Raw genomic sequence first — 16,374 nt, forward strand, 5'->3', positions numbered from 1 at the left:
TCCCCTAACTCGCCTTAACTCGCACAAACTCGCAACTGATAGGCAAGCTCGATTTTTCCTTATCTCACCTTAACTCGCCTAACTCGCATTAGCTCGCACCATCTCGCGGCGAGTTAAGGTCCCAGAGGTCAGAGTAGGCCTGTCCGGCCCATGTTGTCACAACTGAATCACAAGACAAACAACACAAAACTCGAACACGGGATTAATGTTGCCACAAGCAAGTGCGTGCATCGATAATTTTCTTTGTGCAAGAATGTCTGCTGCAAAAGGCGAGGTACAGGCCGTAAATCGAAAACTACTTAGGCGACTTTCTTTTCATTTTAGCTGTTTTTTTCCATAACTCAGTTCCTCTTGGTTGTTGTTTGCGCAGATTGTGCTCCAAGACAAAATCCCATACGAAACGGTGGAGGAGGAGTCGAAAACAACAACTAAGTCCAACGGTAAACTGTAAGCTGAGGAAAACGCCAGGAAAGAAAATTCCTAGTAGCCACACATCAACATTCACAAACGAACCACAGAATCCTCTGGGGCTCTGCCAATTGCGTTACCTACTGAGTAGAAATTACCATCAACGACTCCCTCTGGAAATCTGGTTTACTAACTTAGAAGCGAACGCCATAAAACCGATGCCTACAACTACCTGCACCTTATAAACGGCTTATTGACAACAATTTACTCAGATAGACCAACGGACTTTTGACTAACAAAAGAATGGTCGAAACGCACTAATCACTTTTTGCAGTCTCCGATCCACAGTCAATAACATCACAGCTTACTGACAAACGACCACTGAATAACATCTTGGCTTCGCTGACCAATCAGGTCAACGACCAGAGAAATTTATACCACCTACTGACTTTCCACACTTTGAAGATGACCTCCGCTCGTGTTGTCGAAATGTCAGTCAATGTCACTGCAAACAGTCCTTTTCAGGACTTCCCTCACCCGTATGATCATAATTTACGTATACATGCTAATACCATTCTTATTAGCCTTAACCTGAGTGGTCCTAAGCTCGTCGTTGAACTTGTCCTTACATACGCAACTTTTTGTAACAGAAATAAAAGTGGCAAGAGTCTCACCATTAAAGGCGAATAACATTTGAGTCTCTTCATTGCCTTTAAAACAAAAATGACGTGTTTAGCACACTCATTGTCTTATTTCATTCTTTTCGTTTTCTTAGGTCCGTTATCAAGGGTATCCAAAGTGTCCGGAATTTTGCCTGCAGCATTTTCTATGCTGGAGAAGATAAAAATGCCGAACACCCCAGGGTGTCTATCCAGCTACACGTTGGGCGAAGATAGAGACACCGGCGGTCGTTGGGATTAGTAGTTTGAATTACATAACATCGTTACCTTAAAAGAATTGATAATTTCTCCACAAATTTTCATGGAAATTCCCTTCGCAGTTTTAATCGAACAATCTTAAAGCACGTTAGCGTGTTCAATCACAGGAGCTTGTAAAAGAAAGAATGAATGAAATTAAAATATTCAAGTTACGTTTTCGTTTGCTGTTGTCTTGTATCCTGTGCATTTGCATCCAAGATGGTAGACCTAAAAGCACAGCAGTCGTGTGCTAGCTCTTATCTGAGGCTGATTGTTTAAAGAGTGGATAATGTTCTGATCCACGTTGTAAGTCACTATCCGCCTGTCAATTAAAGTAATTAAGATGTGGGAATTTCAGTGTAAGCCTACGAAAACTAGAACTTGTTGTCGAAATTGTAGAGCCGGGTTCCACTGTATCTGCAGGGAAAATGTTCACGCAAATCAATCTTGTAAAAGATACAGATAATCAATAATAGTTTTATTCAGTTGAAAATATCTGATGAAAACCTCTTTCATCTTTCTACGTTTTACGTTCGTTTCGTCCACTATGTGACGGTTTTCTTTCATCTCTTTGATCATCGTCCATTCAGATGACACTTTCAGTTATTTTCTGCATTTATGTATCACTAGATTTTCCACTTTACCTCATTGTTTTGGCCGAACTTCCATAATGCGTCTTGTGCCCGTCTTTATACTATACTTAATACCACTTGCACGAACAACAAATGTTGGCCCAAGTTCGTCCAGACGGATAATGTGACCTCTAGAATAAAAAAGGCCATTGAAACGTTCGATGTTGTTGTGAGGTGAAATTCACGATTCCATCAAATGCCTGGCACCCGGAACAGACGATGATATGGAGTGCCGGAAAAATGCCCAACTAATGCACGGGGAGGATACTATAAATCACACACTTATCAGTAATTTTTCCTACTTTTTCAGCAATATCTTCATGGCTAAGGTTGAAACGGAGATTTTAAACCAAAGTGCATTAAAACTGCTCGTTTGGAAACGATATATAGACGGCATATTTTCTCTATGGACTTTAAACAGAGAGGATATATATGCAGTTCGCTGTACGTATTGTTCCACAAGCCTGGCATGCCTGCCATGCCTGAGTTGTTTCTGCTCTAATTGTAACCGAGACACCTCTAACAAAAGCTCTTATGTTCTATCCAGCCTTTAATACAAACAGATGTTTACCGAAAAGAATCATTGGGTGCTTTAAAATTTTTGTGTACGTCAAAACTGCGTTGTCAACGTTCAGCAGCCTGAGCTAGGAGCGCGGTCCAAGTTTCGTCAATATTTTGTTTATTTAAAATTGGGACAATTTCGGGATCGATTATGGAGGATCATCTAACCGGCGGGCATCTAGCTCGGGGTTGGGGATCATTTCTGGGACTGTACGACATTCGCTAGCCTTGTTTACGAAGAACAGAGAAAAACTAGAGAAAACGAGAAAACTATTTTGTACCAAGACCAGACGCCTCTTCACTCGCTGGCACGGCGCGCGGGCGCCAGCAGGGATTCCCTACTTTTAAAATCTTCATCATTCAATAGAAGTAAGAAACACACTTGCCAAGTCTGCGCTATTAATTACCACTCATCGGTAAAACATGGATCTCAGAAGCACTTACGAGACGTTCGAGAATGGAGTTTCCTCAGGGCTACCTACCCCTACCCGACACGGTAGTACCTGTCTCGGGTACCCAACGCCCCCTTACACACCTCCACACGGCCTTGATGCATGATGGGACTGTAGCACAGTATTCACCGGCGGCAATTTGTTGTGAAATTTCTGTCGGGCACTGAGTAACTTCCACGTGTAATTTCCAAGGTAAGAACAATTCGCGATTCCTTTAGAACTTAAGTCAGCTGTAAGGGCATGTTTTATTCGGGTAAACCAGTAAGTTCTTAGTACAGTACACAATTTTATCAGAATAGTAAAGATGCCCTCGCTAAAGTGAGAAGTTTGGGTTGCATTGTGATTGACGGCCATTCATAATTAAGCTTACAGAAGATCACTTTCGATTCATTTAAACGTAAGCTTATTTACCTTGACGTTCACTTAAGCTGAAGAAAGTAACTAAATTTCTTTCGATTAAAGCGATTATGTTAGAAGCCTGGTACCCGCAACTGTTGTGTCAATTTCGTGAAGTTCGGTTAAGCAGTAAAATTCCACCACATGATTAGCTATGATTGCATTATGGTTGCTTACTCTTACTTAAAATCATGATTTGCCGTGCAAAAGTCCTCATTTTTCTATCAATAACAATACCGAGACTAATTCAATGAAACAAGAGTTACTTTGGAAACAATTATAGCATTAATTATATGATAATTATTGGCTGCTACGTACATACAAAGCTTGTTCATCATAGTTGAGACACGTATACTTTTACCTGCAGATAAAAGACAAATACACTTGCTTTATTGAAATTGTACAAGTGGTACGGGTTGACAATTTTAAGGTGCTTTTCTCACACCTGCAGTTTAGTCTAAGGGGCCTAAGCTGCAGTTTTACCTGATTTGTACAAGTTGAAAGACTTGGCAGTTAATTGGTCCTTTCCTTGGAAGTGCACATACCATCTAGGGGGCTGTTTACATGGAGGAAGGGAGATCCTGGCACTAGGAAGATCCGAGAAGGTGGAAAAACTTTTTGTTTACTTTACATGCAGAAATTTCGGCCGAAGTGGTTACCAATGAATGATTTTCCAGTAATTAGAGACCCATGTATGCGCAAAGGATTTTGGGATCGCCAGGGGGCAAACATTGCTAGTCGCCAGAAAGAAATGTATGGCGTAAAGTTGTTTCTTTGTCAAAAGCAGTGGTTTTGGACAAAGAGTAACGCATTTTCGCCGTGATTTTGTGAGAAGCGGAGGTGACTAATGTTTGTGCGTGGAAATTGTAAGTTTTTGTGTGGTTGATGCGACAAAATCTATGGATAAATACTCTTGCGTAAGGTTGATTGTGAAATCTACTGAATCTAGATCAAGTTATTGTATTGAAAAAGTACAAACTTAGGCAGCTTAGGTGTAAATTTGAGGGGATTGACTCAATAAAGCTTTTTAGTTATAATTATGTGTGTCGAGATTGTTTTCTTTTTAGTTACGCACGTGTGTTATAACTACATGGCTGCTGAAATTTTACCCAAACAAAGAGGAGAAATTATTGTGCGAGGGGATGGAAATTACCGAGTTATTGCGCTGTGGAGGGTTGAAGCCAGTGATAGTTAACACGGGGAAATCTCCCCTGGCCAGAGCAACGAGAATGCTAACTCAGGATAATTGTCAAATCTTTCTGTGGTGTAATCAAAACACAGGAGGAAAATACTAACTAAAGCTCCCACTACACAAACCTCAAAGTTGCAGAGCGGATCGGCGAAGCGATATTAACAAAAACACAAACGGACTAAAGAGGACTTAAGCCCTCAATTTAACGCATTGCATAGCTTTCAAACAAGCTACAATGATAAAGAAAGGATCAAAAGACAGATAGCCATGATAAGACACACAACATCTTGCGACAACCGCAAAAGCAAATAGCCGGGCTCAGCAACACAAAAGCTGTAAGATACATGTACACCGTTCAAATCCTATCCTTACAGTGATAAAAACAGAGGCTATACTGTCACCGGATGCACTGAAATGGCCCATACCAAACCTGAACATAATGCCACAAAGTACATAAGAACGGTAGTCGCTAAACAGAAACAAGAAGAGTTCTAATAAACGATACGCATAACCCAGAAATGACCTTTGAGATCAAAATACAAAACATGCGACTGTGAACATCACGCAAATCCTACAAACCATAAATGGCATTTAATAAGAAGAAAATCAAGCTCTTAAAGGAAATTTACGGGGGACACCGCTCATTTCATAAATAAGAGGGTGTTCTCAAAAAGATATACCCGTGAGGGCAAAACTAAAACACGCACGTGAGCGCGAAGGCTTGTCAACCCTATATTTATACACTCATATGGCACCGTGATCACCACCTGGCATAGGTTGGTTTATCGGCACACATACAATTACAACTGAAAAGGCTTTATTGAGTCAATCCCCTCAAATTAATACCTACGTTTGTATTATTTCGAGACTATTGGTCACCATTACTTGGTGTAGATTCAGTAGATTGCACAATCAACATTTCGCATTTATCGACAGATTTCATCCCAGTTATAACACAAAATCTTACAATTTCCACGCACCAACATTAGTCACCTCCGCTTCTCACAAAATCACAGCGAAAATGCGTTATTTTTTGCCCGAAATCGCTGTTTTTTGACGAAGAAACAACTTTATGCCATACATTTCTTTCTGGCGACTTGCAATGTTTGCCCCCTGGCGATCCCAGAATCCTGTGCGCATAACATAGGTATCTGATTACTGGAAAATCATTCATTGGAGAAGGAAAAGAAGAATAACTGTCGGCCTTGAGCAGTTGAACGCCAGGCTGCCGCCATGTTTGTTCCTTTTGTCCCTAGTACTAGGATCTTCCGAGCAAAAGTAGCTTACATGGTGCTAGGATCTTCCTATCTCTCGGCTAGGAAGTTCCTATCTCTAGGTCGATCCTAGCGCTAGCGCCAAGTACAACTTTTTGCATGTAAACTGAATACAGAAAACATATGGCGCTAGGATGATCTGCTCTCTAGGATCTTCCTAGTGCTAGGATCTTCCTCCCTCCATGTGAACAGCTCCAAATTGGCCTAAATAAGGTCCAGGTTTATCCTTGGGTTGTATGAGCTGATAAGGCTCTTTCCGCCTTATGATTACGCTATGAAGACAGCTACACAAAGAAAGTTTAAGGCAGTGATGTTGTCTTTTGATGACATTTTAACTCTGAGTTGCAAGCTATTGTCATTTTATTTTCACTAGTTCTTACTAGTAGCTGTATTATTGGATCCACCATCTTAGATTTTTTGATTTCCAGAAAATAACCTCAAATATTAACCCATACCCAACTGAAATTGAGATTTCAGGATTGGTAAAATAGACTAAGTAAGTAAAAATGCTTAAGAGAACTTAAAGAGCAGAGATTTTTATGTGAGGAATCTGAACATGTTGATGAACAATGCTTATGTCAAATGTGTCTGAGAAAGATGTGAAGCAACACTGAAAGCTTTGGTCTTCTTTTCCCGACCAAGAGTGCCATATAGCACAAGATGCAATTATGAGCTCAGTATTTGGTCAATTTGTGTGAAATTTGCACAACCAAAAGATCTTTGAAAGATCTATAAATTGAAGGCATAAAATCATACCCCCCCTCAAACTTTTGAATTTTTTTTCTTTGTACGTTAAGGGTCCAGTTGATATCTTACAACAAGCAATGCACTGAGAGCTGTACATTAAGCTATAGTTTAGGGGGATACCCAGTATGTACAACGAATGAGAAAATTTTCAATGTTTTTCTTCTTTCGTTTTGGACTTTTTTCACTCTAATATGTGACCTCCTCCATCTCTGTTGGTGTGATTTTTAGCACACCCCAGAAAATACCTTTTAAATGGTATATCACATGTGGTCTCCCAGTTCATAGTTAGGGATTTAGAAAAATTCGCCATTTCCCTCGGACGGGAAAGGGTTAAAAAAATTGTTTCCAAAAAGTTGTGAGGGGGTGCCCCCCTCTACCTGTATACTCAAGGTTTAACCAAGGGTTAAATAGTAAATTCTGATATACCGCTTACTTTTAATTATATAATTTATTTGCACCAATCAATTTTGTTATAACTCGATCACCTGAATAACTTGTGAATGAATTGAAAATTGAATTAAAAAATGTACAGTATTATTCATTTAGGATGTGATGATTGTTCAACAAACTTGCACTAATTATTATAATATTATTATTATTTCCAGTATAAACAATTTAAATGAAGTCAAAGTTAATTAGACATACCTAATTAATGCTGGGGTAGTAGAGAATATTAAACAATGCGGTCCATGTTACGTTCTACAATAATAACAACTTTCCCATTTTCCAGAACCATGGAAGCTCCTAGACTAGAAGGTGCAAGGATTAATTTGGATGCTCCTCGTTATGACCAGTCAACATTTCTTGGACGTGCCAAACATTTTTTCACTGTTACTGACCCGAGGAATATTTTACGCACAGCCAAGGAACTTGATGAAGTAAAAGAATTACTTATAAAATACAGGTATGGAAACACCAATTGAAAATACCTTTAACTTTGGTTATTGTAGGTTCTAGTGATTGTTATTAACTCGCTCTGTAAAAAACCATAAAGGATTTCAATATATAGCTGTTTGATGTTGTTTATACAGCTGATACCTTTCCCTCTTAGAGAGAAAGTCTTCATTTGTTTGCAGTCTGGATTCTCCTAACTCTGTGAATGAAATTAACTTAAAATAGATGTATGCAATAATCGTTGAACAGGATTTGAATCCATAGTTGTGAGTTCAGTGTGTTACCGGCCTTGGAAGGTAGAAATCATGAAGATTTTATACAAAATCCTAAAGTGGGAAAAAAATATTTTGCCCTTGAACAGGATTTCATGCATGACTTTTGCAATACAATTGCAAGAAAATAACAGTATAAATAGTAAGTCATTAAACTGAATTTGTCATTTCTGGTTTTAACAGGCAGAAGAAAGAACCTTCAGGAACCACTGATGAACAGATATGGCGGGCGAAAAAGGTGTATGAATCAGCGTTCCACCCAGACACAGGAGACAAAATGTTCATCATTGGACGGATGTCAGCACAAGTACCAATGAACATGTCGATATGTGGCTGTATGATGACATTTTACAAGTGAGTATAGTTCAGATATCCACGCATAGATCTGTAGAGTTAAGGTAAAGGAAAGTCACAGTTGATATGTGGCCGGTGCTTAACCCTGTTTCTGTAGCATGACACAAGTTAAGGACTACAATGCTACTCTCCCTGGATGGGTAGCTAGTCCTGCCCAGCAGTATATCACTGCTACACCATTTTGTACTTGGTTGAAGAGAGTCTTGGCATTTAGTGATACAATATGATGGCAGGGAAGTCCTTTACCTCAAAAATACCGTCCAGTCTTTTTGACTAACATCCAGTGCAATAACAAGTACAGCTACTAACACTACTGTGCTCCCACAATTATATTATAGAGATGTTTTGAAATTTATAAATCAGGTGACTTTCTATATATAAATTTTGGGAAATTAAACTCTTCTGCTCCTAGTTTTTATATACAGTAATTAGGATGTTGATTTTGGCCACACTCACTTCATTTCATTTCAGGAGTACGTCAGCAGTGCTCTTCTGGCAGTGGATTAATCAGTCGTTCAACGCAGTAGTGAACTATACAAACAGGAGTGGTGATTCTATGATCACAAACAAGTAGGTTTTGTGTACCTTTTTGTCAAAAGATATTTATTATTGCTGTGAAAGCCCTTATAAATGAAGGTTGTTACTTTACCAACATTGTGGAATACCTGGAATGCCTGTATACTTTTGCTACTTTCCTTCCAATTGGTTGATTCTTTTGGGCACTAGATAAATTCAACAACTTGCACAGGCTGGTCTCACTTGAAAACATCATGCTAAATGTGAAAGTGCACGTACAATCCTGATAAAATGTTATTTTATACCCAGTAAAACAAAGGCAGTTTTCTGCAGTTTAGAAGAGTATTTCCTATGCCCACTGTTAATTATCTAGTGCAACATCTTTGTATGCAAGTTGCTCATTGAATATTTTAACCACTTTTATAGCTAAGTCTAGTGACAGACACATTTGAGATAGTTTCTTTGTTCTTTTTTTGGAGGGGAGGGGGGGGGAGGAAGATGTAATTTAATGATTGGCAAACAAATAGGTCATGAACAGGAAAAAATATTTTTAACACCTAATAGGGGATATTGTCTTCACATAACATTCATGCAGAATTTATGTTTTTGAGCGCATGACAGTTTGTTTTTGTACATTGACAGACAACTGTGGACAGGTTATGCATTTGCCACAACAGGAGCTGTAGCAGTAGCTTTGGGATTAAACCAGTTGACAAAGGTACATAGTTAACATCTGCATAAAAAATTAATTATCCAAACATCAGTCTAATCTCCCAACAGGCTATACATATTATCAAGTGACATTTGAAATTGCCAGGATCGATATAATGGATAGTTCCTTTGGATTAATTTTATATTATAATATTTGCAACAAGCCAGTTGTCAAAGTTTACGGACTGAGGTATTTACATGTAGATCGAGTAGACTGGGAAGTGGTTGATGGGGTTAGAGGAGGCTGCCAGTTTCTTCTCTTGGTTCCCAGTCCCAAAGTTCCTGGTTCTCCTTCTTTGGCAGTTAAACCCACCGCCAATAGATGAGCTTGGGAACTGGTGCCTAAAGTGTTGGCTGGTGGCCTGACGCAATCCAGGCAGAGCACGGAGGCATCCATGACAACCCTGCAGGCGGGAACCACCCCTTCAGTAGCCAGCCAACAGGCACCGTGACACTGAAAGGAATTCAGTGGAAAATCATATTTACCTGACCGAAATATACTTGCCTGCCAGAATCCGCAAACGTTTGCCTTAACTGCCAAGATCAGCTCAAGCAAAGCAAAATAATGCAAATGTGAGAAACACTAATCAGCCCCTCCAATCACCCTGTAGGTTAGGGTCCCCCCGCAGGTCATATGCACCAAGGGGAAAAACCGCTGACCGCATTGGCTTGTGGTTAACTTTGCCTACATTTTTTATTTAGCCACATCTACATAACTTCCTGTTTTTTTTTTTTAATTATTTCAAACTAAAGTCATCCATTCATTCTATAACTCCCACTTTGTCTTTGCATTATTTCCATTTTCTTTCAGTTCCCATCCCTTCCTCCCAGATGCCTATCCTGGCGTCTTTCCTCTCTTGACTGGCCAGCTACCTCAGTCTGTATCTTCCTTACATACTCCAGGGGGTTTACATGTTTAATATTTGTCAATAATTGCTAGATTGCAAAAAATTTTTCTTTGCTATCATGTTAATGTTGATCACTTATAATCAATAAATTATAATTTGTGATAAAATATGCATTTTTGAAACCATGTGACCCTTACTTATTGTTAAAATTTATAAATTTGAGTTTAGATTTTCCATTAAGTGTGATCTTGTTTATTTCACAGTCAACACCACCTTTGGTTGGAAGATTTGTTCCATTTGCTGCTGTTGCTGCAGCAAACTGTGTTAACATTCCTCTCATGAGACAAACGTACGTCAACACACTGGCTTTTTATCATTTACTGGAAATTACAAACATTTACATATTACTGGCACTGACGACAGATTATAGGAGTGTGTTCGACACCTCAATTTTATAAAGTCAGCTATCAAAAATGACGGGTCCTTTTCTGTTTGTTGCAATAACAGACTTATTTCGATAGAAAGAGGCTTGCTTGTACTCAGACCGAGCAGTTTGTATTTGCTTAGATTAGACCCAAATCTGTGTATGTGGCTTAATTTAATCCAAAACACAAGCCTATATTTTTTTATTGTTTTATTGGTGAATATTCCATGGATGTAAGGAGGGGGAGAGGTCTGTTACAGCCAGTGCTGCTTTATTGTCCTTTGCTGTTTCTGTTGACAAAATATACTATATTGTTAAAAAAAGAGCCTTTTCTGAGGAAATTTTATTCTTCCCCGGAGTGATTACACGAATGGCTAAAAGTAACAAGGGTCAGTCTTTTGCGAAAAGATTGTAGACCACATGGAAAAAATCTGGCAGATTGAAGTAAAAGCTAATTATAATATTAAATGACCTAAAATTTAATGTAGGACAGTTATTGCTTTCCTTTTTGTTGACCATATTTCACAAGATACATGTAATTTTGGTGCAAAATTGATTCCAGTATTGATGAATTAAAACTGGTGAAATAATTTGGGCAGCTAACTTGCAAAGCTCTCTTCACAATAATGAGAGCTATTAATTCAATTACTGAATAAATATTTCTGAAAAAATTATTTAATAGAGTGACCAAACCTATACGTTCAACTGGAAATATGAATTAATAATGTTAAATTGTGCTAACAACAGGGAGTTGATGAGGGGAATTCCAATCACTGATGAAGATGGAAACAGAATCGGAGAATCCAAGGTTTGACTTTTGGTTTTTATTTTATTTGGTTATAATTACAATGCATTTTACAGTTTTGTGTTTAATAACTTTTCAGCCATGGTTTTGTTTGCAATGCTTGTTACTTAATATGAACTGTAATTTATTGTTTATTTATTTTTCGTGATGTTTCAGGCTGCTGCTAGGAAAGCCATAGCAAGTGTTGTTTTCTCAAGAATTGTTATGGCATCCCCTGGAATGTGTGAGTTTATTATCTCCTAGAAATTAAGGAATCGGCTGATATCAATACCAATAATATTATTGTTAATATTGAATGTTACTGAATGTATTTTTTTGGGGGGATTATGCTAACAAGCAATGATAGTAGGGAGAATAATACAAAAGAAATCATACATTTAAAAGGGGAAAGAAAAATGAAAAAAACAAAACTACAATTTTATTATCTTTTGACAGTTGGTGTATGTGTAGGGAAGGGGGAGGGGTTCATGCTACTCCTTGAAGTCCTTGAAAAGCCCTGGAATTTAATTTTAGATTTCAAGGGTGCTTGAAAAGCCCTTGAAAAGAAGAATTTTTGCTGAAAGTGCTTGAAAATAATGAAAACTCCTTGAAGTTTTGTTCGGATGGGAAGTAATGTAGGATTGTATCAAAGTAATTTAGGGATTGAGCGCAGATTTCAAAATCAGGGGCAGATTATATCCGGGGGAGCTTTTTTAAAGTTGCTATTGACCAATGAAAACATTTCGAAACATAGTGCAAGACAAAGTAAACTTGCTTTGAATACTCCTTGAAAACTCAGTTTTTAGTGCTTGAATACTCCTTGAATTTTATGTCCAAAAACCAGCATGGGCTATGTAATTCTTACTTGAAAACTGTTGCAGACAGCATGATCTTTCTAAGCCAGTGCATTAAGACAAAGTTGTCATTATCACCAGCTGAAATTTCAATATAACACAAATACTTGAGGCTAATTTTAAAGGTGCACAGTCCAATAATATTAAGAGCTGTCTGGGTTTATTAATGTCCTGATTAGGTTTTTCGGAGCTATATCCCTGGTATTATTGTTATAATTTACTGCTTGCAGTAATTTTTCTCCATGTATCTATTTTGTTAAATTTATTTAAATTTCTCTCTTAATTTCCAGCTATTCCACCTATTATAATGAACTACTTGGATTCCAAGGCCTTCATGAAGGTGAGCTGATTTCTGGAATTATCAGATTCTTTTTTAATTTTTTTAAAATAATTTTTACATAAAAACAAAAGCAAGTACATAATATTATTAAAACATACAAAAATTATGTTATTAGTAAGACTTCTTAACTTATAATATTATTGACAATACAAGCCTTGGCTTATCCATCAGGTTTTATTTATTTATAGAACTTTTTATTAGATTAAGTTTTCAATTATTTTTGCAAACTAGAAATAAGTTAATTTTAGTGTATGGTTGTCAGAAAACAATATGCAGTTTGAGCTGTAGGGTACCAATATAAGTAATGCAAGTAATATTTCTTAGCAAAATTCTTGATGCTAAGCATCGTAGAAGAAATTTTTGTATTTAGATACTGTAAATACTAATTCTCCTTCCACTGCACTCAATTTTTACTAATTGCCACTTTCTAAAGTGCCATAAATTTCTCAATGTTTCTGTCATGTAACAATGTTTATCTTGTTATTTTTGTTATAGCGGTGGCCATTTTTAGCATCTCCAATCACAGTGGGCTTAACTGGACTCTGGTGAGTGCAGAGATATTAATTAAGATAATTTGAGTGTTGAAATTTTTAGTGTAAATTTATAAATTTTGAAATTAGGTGTTTTCTTCTTTTTTGATTAGAATGAGATTTTAATTTTTTTAGGGATTTGTACATTGCATGCAGCAACGTGAAAAATGTTATAATTGTTAATTAATTAAGAGTTAATAAATAATTAAATATTATTTGTCAATGTGTACTAAGTAATTAACACATGTTTTGTTTTTATCTCTTTAGCTTGGTGTTTGCCACTCCTCTTTGTTGTGCAATCTTTCCACAGAAAAGGTAAGTTTCAACAAGGCCTTGAAATGCTGGTTATAAACAAATAACAACAAAATAAATTTTAAAGTGAGAACATATCATGGCACGTTTGGACAAAAGAACTGGATGTAAACAAGATATAAATATGCGATAAAAAGGCAAGAATCTGAGCTGGCAACTGAAAGATATGGTGTTTAATACTTGAAAAATTCTCTCAAAGTTTTTTGGGGTCTTATTTTCATGAAATAGTTTTAATGCTTTAATAGGGATACTCCTAAAACAGTGTACACTATACTAGGAGATAAAAATAAATAAATAGATAAATAGGTAATAAATAAGTAAATGAATAAATAATAATAGTTTGTAAAAAAGAAAATTGTTTACATATCAAATCTTAAAATAGGTATCTACAATTAAAATTGCTGTTCACAAGATTTATCTACACTACAACTCAATATCATAATAGCTTAATCAGTTAACAATGATGATGATGATAAATAGTAATAAAGTATCGAATGACATTCTCCAGTAAGTTACAAGCCTTAAACCAAACTATTTGGCTTAAGTGGCCCTAATTTTCCAAGCTACAAACTGCTGTCACAGTGGCACTTATAAAAGTTCCTTTGCAGTGGACTTAACATTTCACAGCTGAGATAGTTTCATTCTACATGCAACTGTTTTAATAATTCTTCATGATAAAGCTGATCAATGTGTTTTAATCTGATTTATTGTAGCTCAATAGCAGTTTCCAAGCTTGAGCCTGAGCTTCAAGAAATCATCAGGAAGAGGGAAGGAGCTCCTATGAAATATGTGTACTTCAACAAGGGGCTCTGATTAAGTGATACAATCTTGATATTTATTATTAATGAATCTAGAATTTGTATGACATACTAATGTTATCATACCTAGCTAGAAAAAATTTAACGTCATGTCCAATTGAATTCTTACATGAACTGAGGACAATCTTCAGTCCATTTTGGTCTTGGTTTCTCACACTCTATCCAAATCTCCCATAAGAATGGAGAAAGAATGGAATCTTTAAAACTTTCACACTTTAACCAGTTAGCCACAAATGAAATGACTAACAAATCTTGCCGTATTAGTTTTTTAACTTATTGTATAATGGGATATTGATCATGAGTGACTTATCTTGTTGATCTACCATTAATTATATTTTAACTAGTAGAATTAAGGTAGTGGATTGTTTTTAAATGCATTGAATTCCAAATATACATGTGCTGGATAGTTTCAGGAAGCTGTGATCTCCCGGCCGAGATATCTCAGCAGGGAGCCGATCATTTTTTTATTATCGTGAGAATTATTTAAAAGTATGAGTTGTCGCTGTGAGGATTCTGATATAAGTGAGGTATTGTGACATTGTTTGGGGGCTGGAAACAATGTGGCATTCAAGAATCAGTGTTTTCCTTGATATAGTTGTGAGATAATGTAACTCCAGGTATTGACCTAATCTAAAAGAACCAGTACTATCTTCCATCACAGCTGACTGCAGCTGCAGCAAGTTTGAACTGTGATGCCCCTTCCCATGCCAAAGTAAAAAGTATAAATATAAAAAATCCTGTAATTATAACTTCCTTACTTGTGCCAGCATCCTTGCAGTTGTTTCTGGGGAATTGTTAAAATTATTGGCTTCTTCAACTAACTATGGCATATTATTGTTTTAATGGTGTGACTGTGTAATGGTAGACTTTATTTAAATAATATTATTATCTCTCCCTCAGCATAATTAATATTCAGCTGTGCTGACTATAATAAATTATAATAATATTATAGTCAGCACACCCAAATAATAATTATTATGGAAAATACCAAGAATTGCAAGGAAATACCTGCAACAACAACACATAGTTTTCAACCTAAATTAAAAAGATGAAGAGATTAATTTAATCTACAGATATAAGGGTGTAACTGCATGTTTTAAGTTATAATAAATGCCAGTAAAGTTGCATTTTGTAGATGGCCTACAGAGGGATGGGCTGTTTCAGAAAAGATCCACATAGTTACACCCAGGAAGGTTTTAACATTAAAGCTTTATATTTTCCTTTTTGTCTTTGCTCTCCCCTCCTCCTGGACTCTCCAATGACCTTTCATGGGGTGGGGTATGGAGTTTTTCTGGATCAAACTACCATTTCATTTTTAATTTTATTTTTTGCAAATTTCTTTATGGCATAAATTTATTTACAACTAATGTGCATCTACCGGTATCACAATTAAAATATTATTTTGAACGGAATGTTTGTCCAGAAAGCTAGTTTGTCCACTGTTGTTAATTTTATCAAGCGACTTAAGTTACTTTATAAGGTACAATATTACCAGTATTATGAACACATAGTGTTATGCACTCTGTTTGCCTGATCAACCTCACTGTCATGAATTAGGCAGTCATTGAATTGAATTGACAACCATTACAGGTAAAACAAGAGAACTGAGCCAAAACACCACAGGGTGTGTTTTCTGATCTTAATGACATTTTCTTGGAAGGGAGGGGAGGGGGAGAGGGAGGGGGGCTTACAAAACTTTGATAAGGAAATAGAAATGTGTGAATTTAAATAAATTTTATTGTTTTTAAACAGTTTGCAGTGTAATTTATTATGACCTCTATAGCAGGTGATAGTAGTGCTGGCTGGATGGGATGCTAGTCCATCGCATGGTTATCTCCTACATTTTGTTACCATAATTTATCCTTTATACACCTGGGTGCAAAGTTTCTTGTGTAAGCTAATGCCATGACAGGTGAGCAGGGAGGAACGTGGGAGCACAAAATGGCTGGAAATCAAGCCATCCATATTAGAATCTTACAACTGCATTGTTCAAAGAAATATTGTGCTTGGGAGGGGGGGGGGGGGTGGCAGCATTTAAATATTTCCCTAATAAAATAAAATAAATAAAATAATGGTAATTTCAGTGGATTCCACGGGGTGGCTCTTCTATCCACTGTTACCAGGTCGAATTGGAATTT

At 36.8% G+C, this 16,374-nt stretch overlaps 1 protein-coding gene and 1 long non-coding RNA gene across 2 annotated transcripts; both read left to right on the forward strand.

The window, feature by feature from the left end:
• Positions 1-243: 243 nt before the first annotated feature.
• Positions 244-1,499, forward strand: LOC146464666 (uncharacterized). The gene is made up of 3 exons (XR_014868441.1): positions 244-274; positions 371-440; positions 1,184-1,499. It is a non-coding gene; the product is annotated as an uncharacterized LOC146464666 (long non-coding RNA).
• A 1,571-nt stretch (positions 1,500-3,070) lies between these two features.
• On the forward strand, positions 3,071-15,057 carry LOC146464667 (sideroflexin-1-like). The gene is made up of 12 exons (XM_085129471.1): positions 3,071-3,162; positions 7,310-7,483; positions 7,929-8,099; positions 8,571-8,669; positions 9,258-9,333; positions 10,438-10,523; positions 11,346-11,406; positions 11,560-11,626; positions 12,527-12,576; positions 13,072-13,121; positions 13,374-13,421; positions 14,132-15,057. Exons 2-12 carry the CDS (start codon positions 7,314-7,316, stop codon positions 14,229-14,231), a joined length of 978 nt encoding a protein of 325 aa, XP_084985597.1. The 5' UTR covers positions 3,071-3,162; positions 7,310-7,313; the 3' UTR covers positions 14,232-15,057.
• The last annotated feature ends 1,317 nt before the right edge of the window (positions 15,058-16,374 follow it).

Source organism: Pavona decussata, unplaced genomic scaffold, assembly GCF_977016875.1.
Source record: "Pavona decussata unplaced genomic scaffold, jaPavDecu1.1 SCAFFOLD_161, whole genome shotgun sequence".
NCBI classification, from domain to species: Eukaryota; Metazoa; Cnidaria; class Anthozoa; order Scleractinia; family Agariciidae; genus Pavona; species Pavona decussata.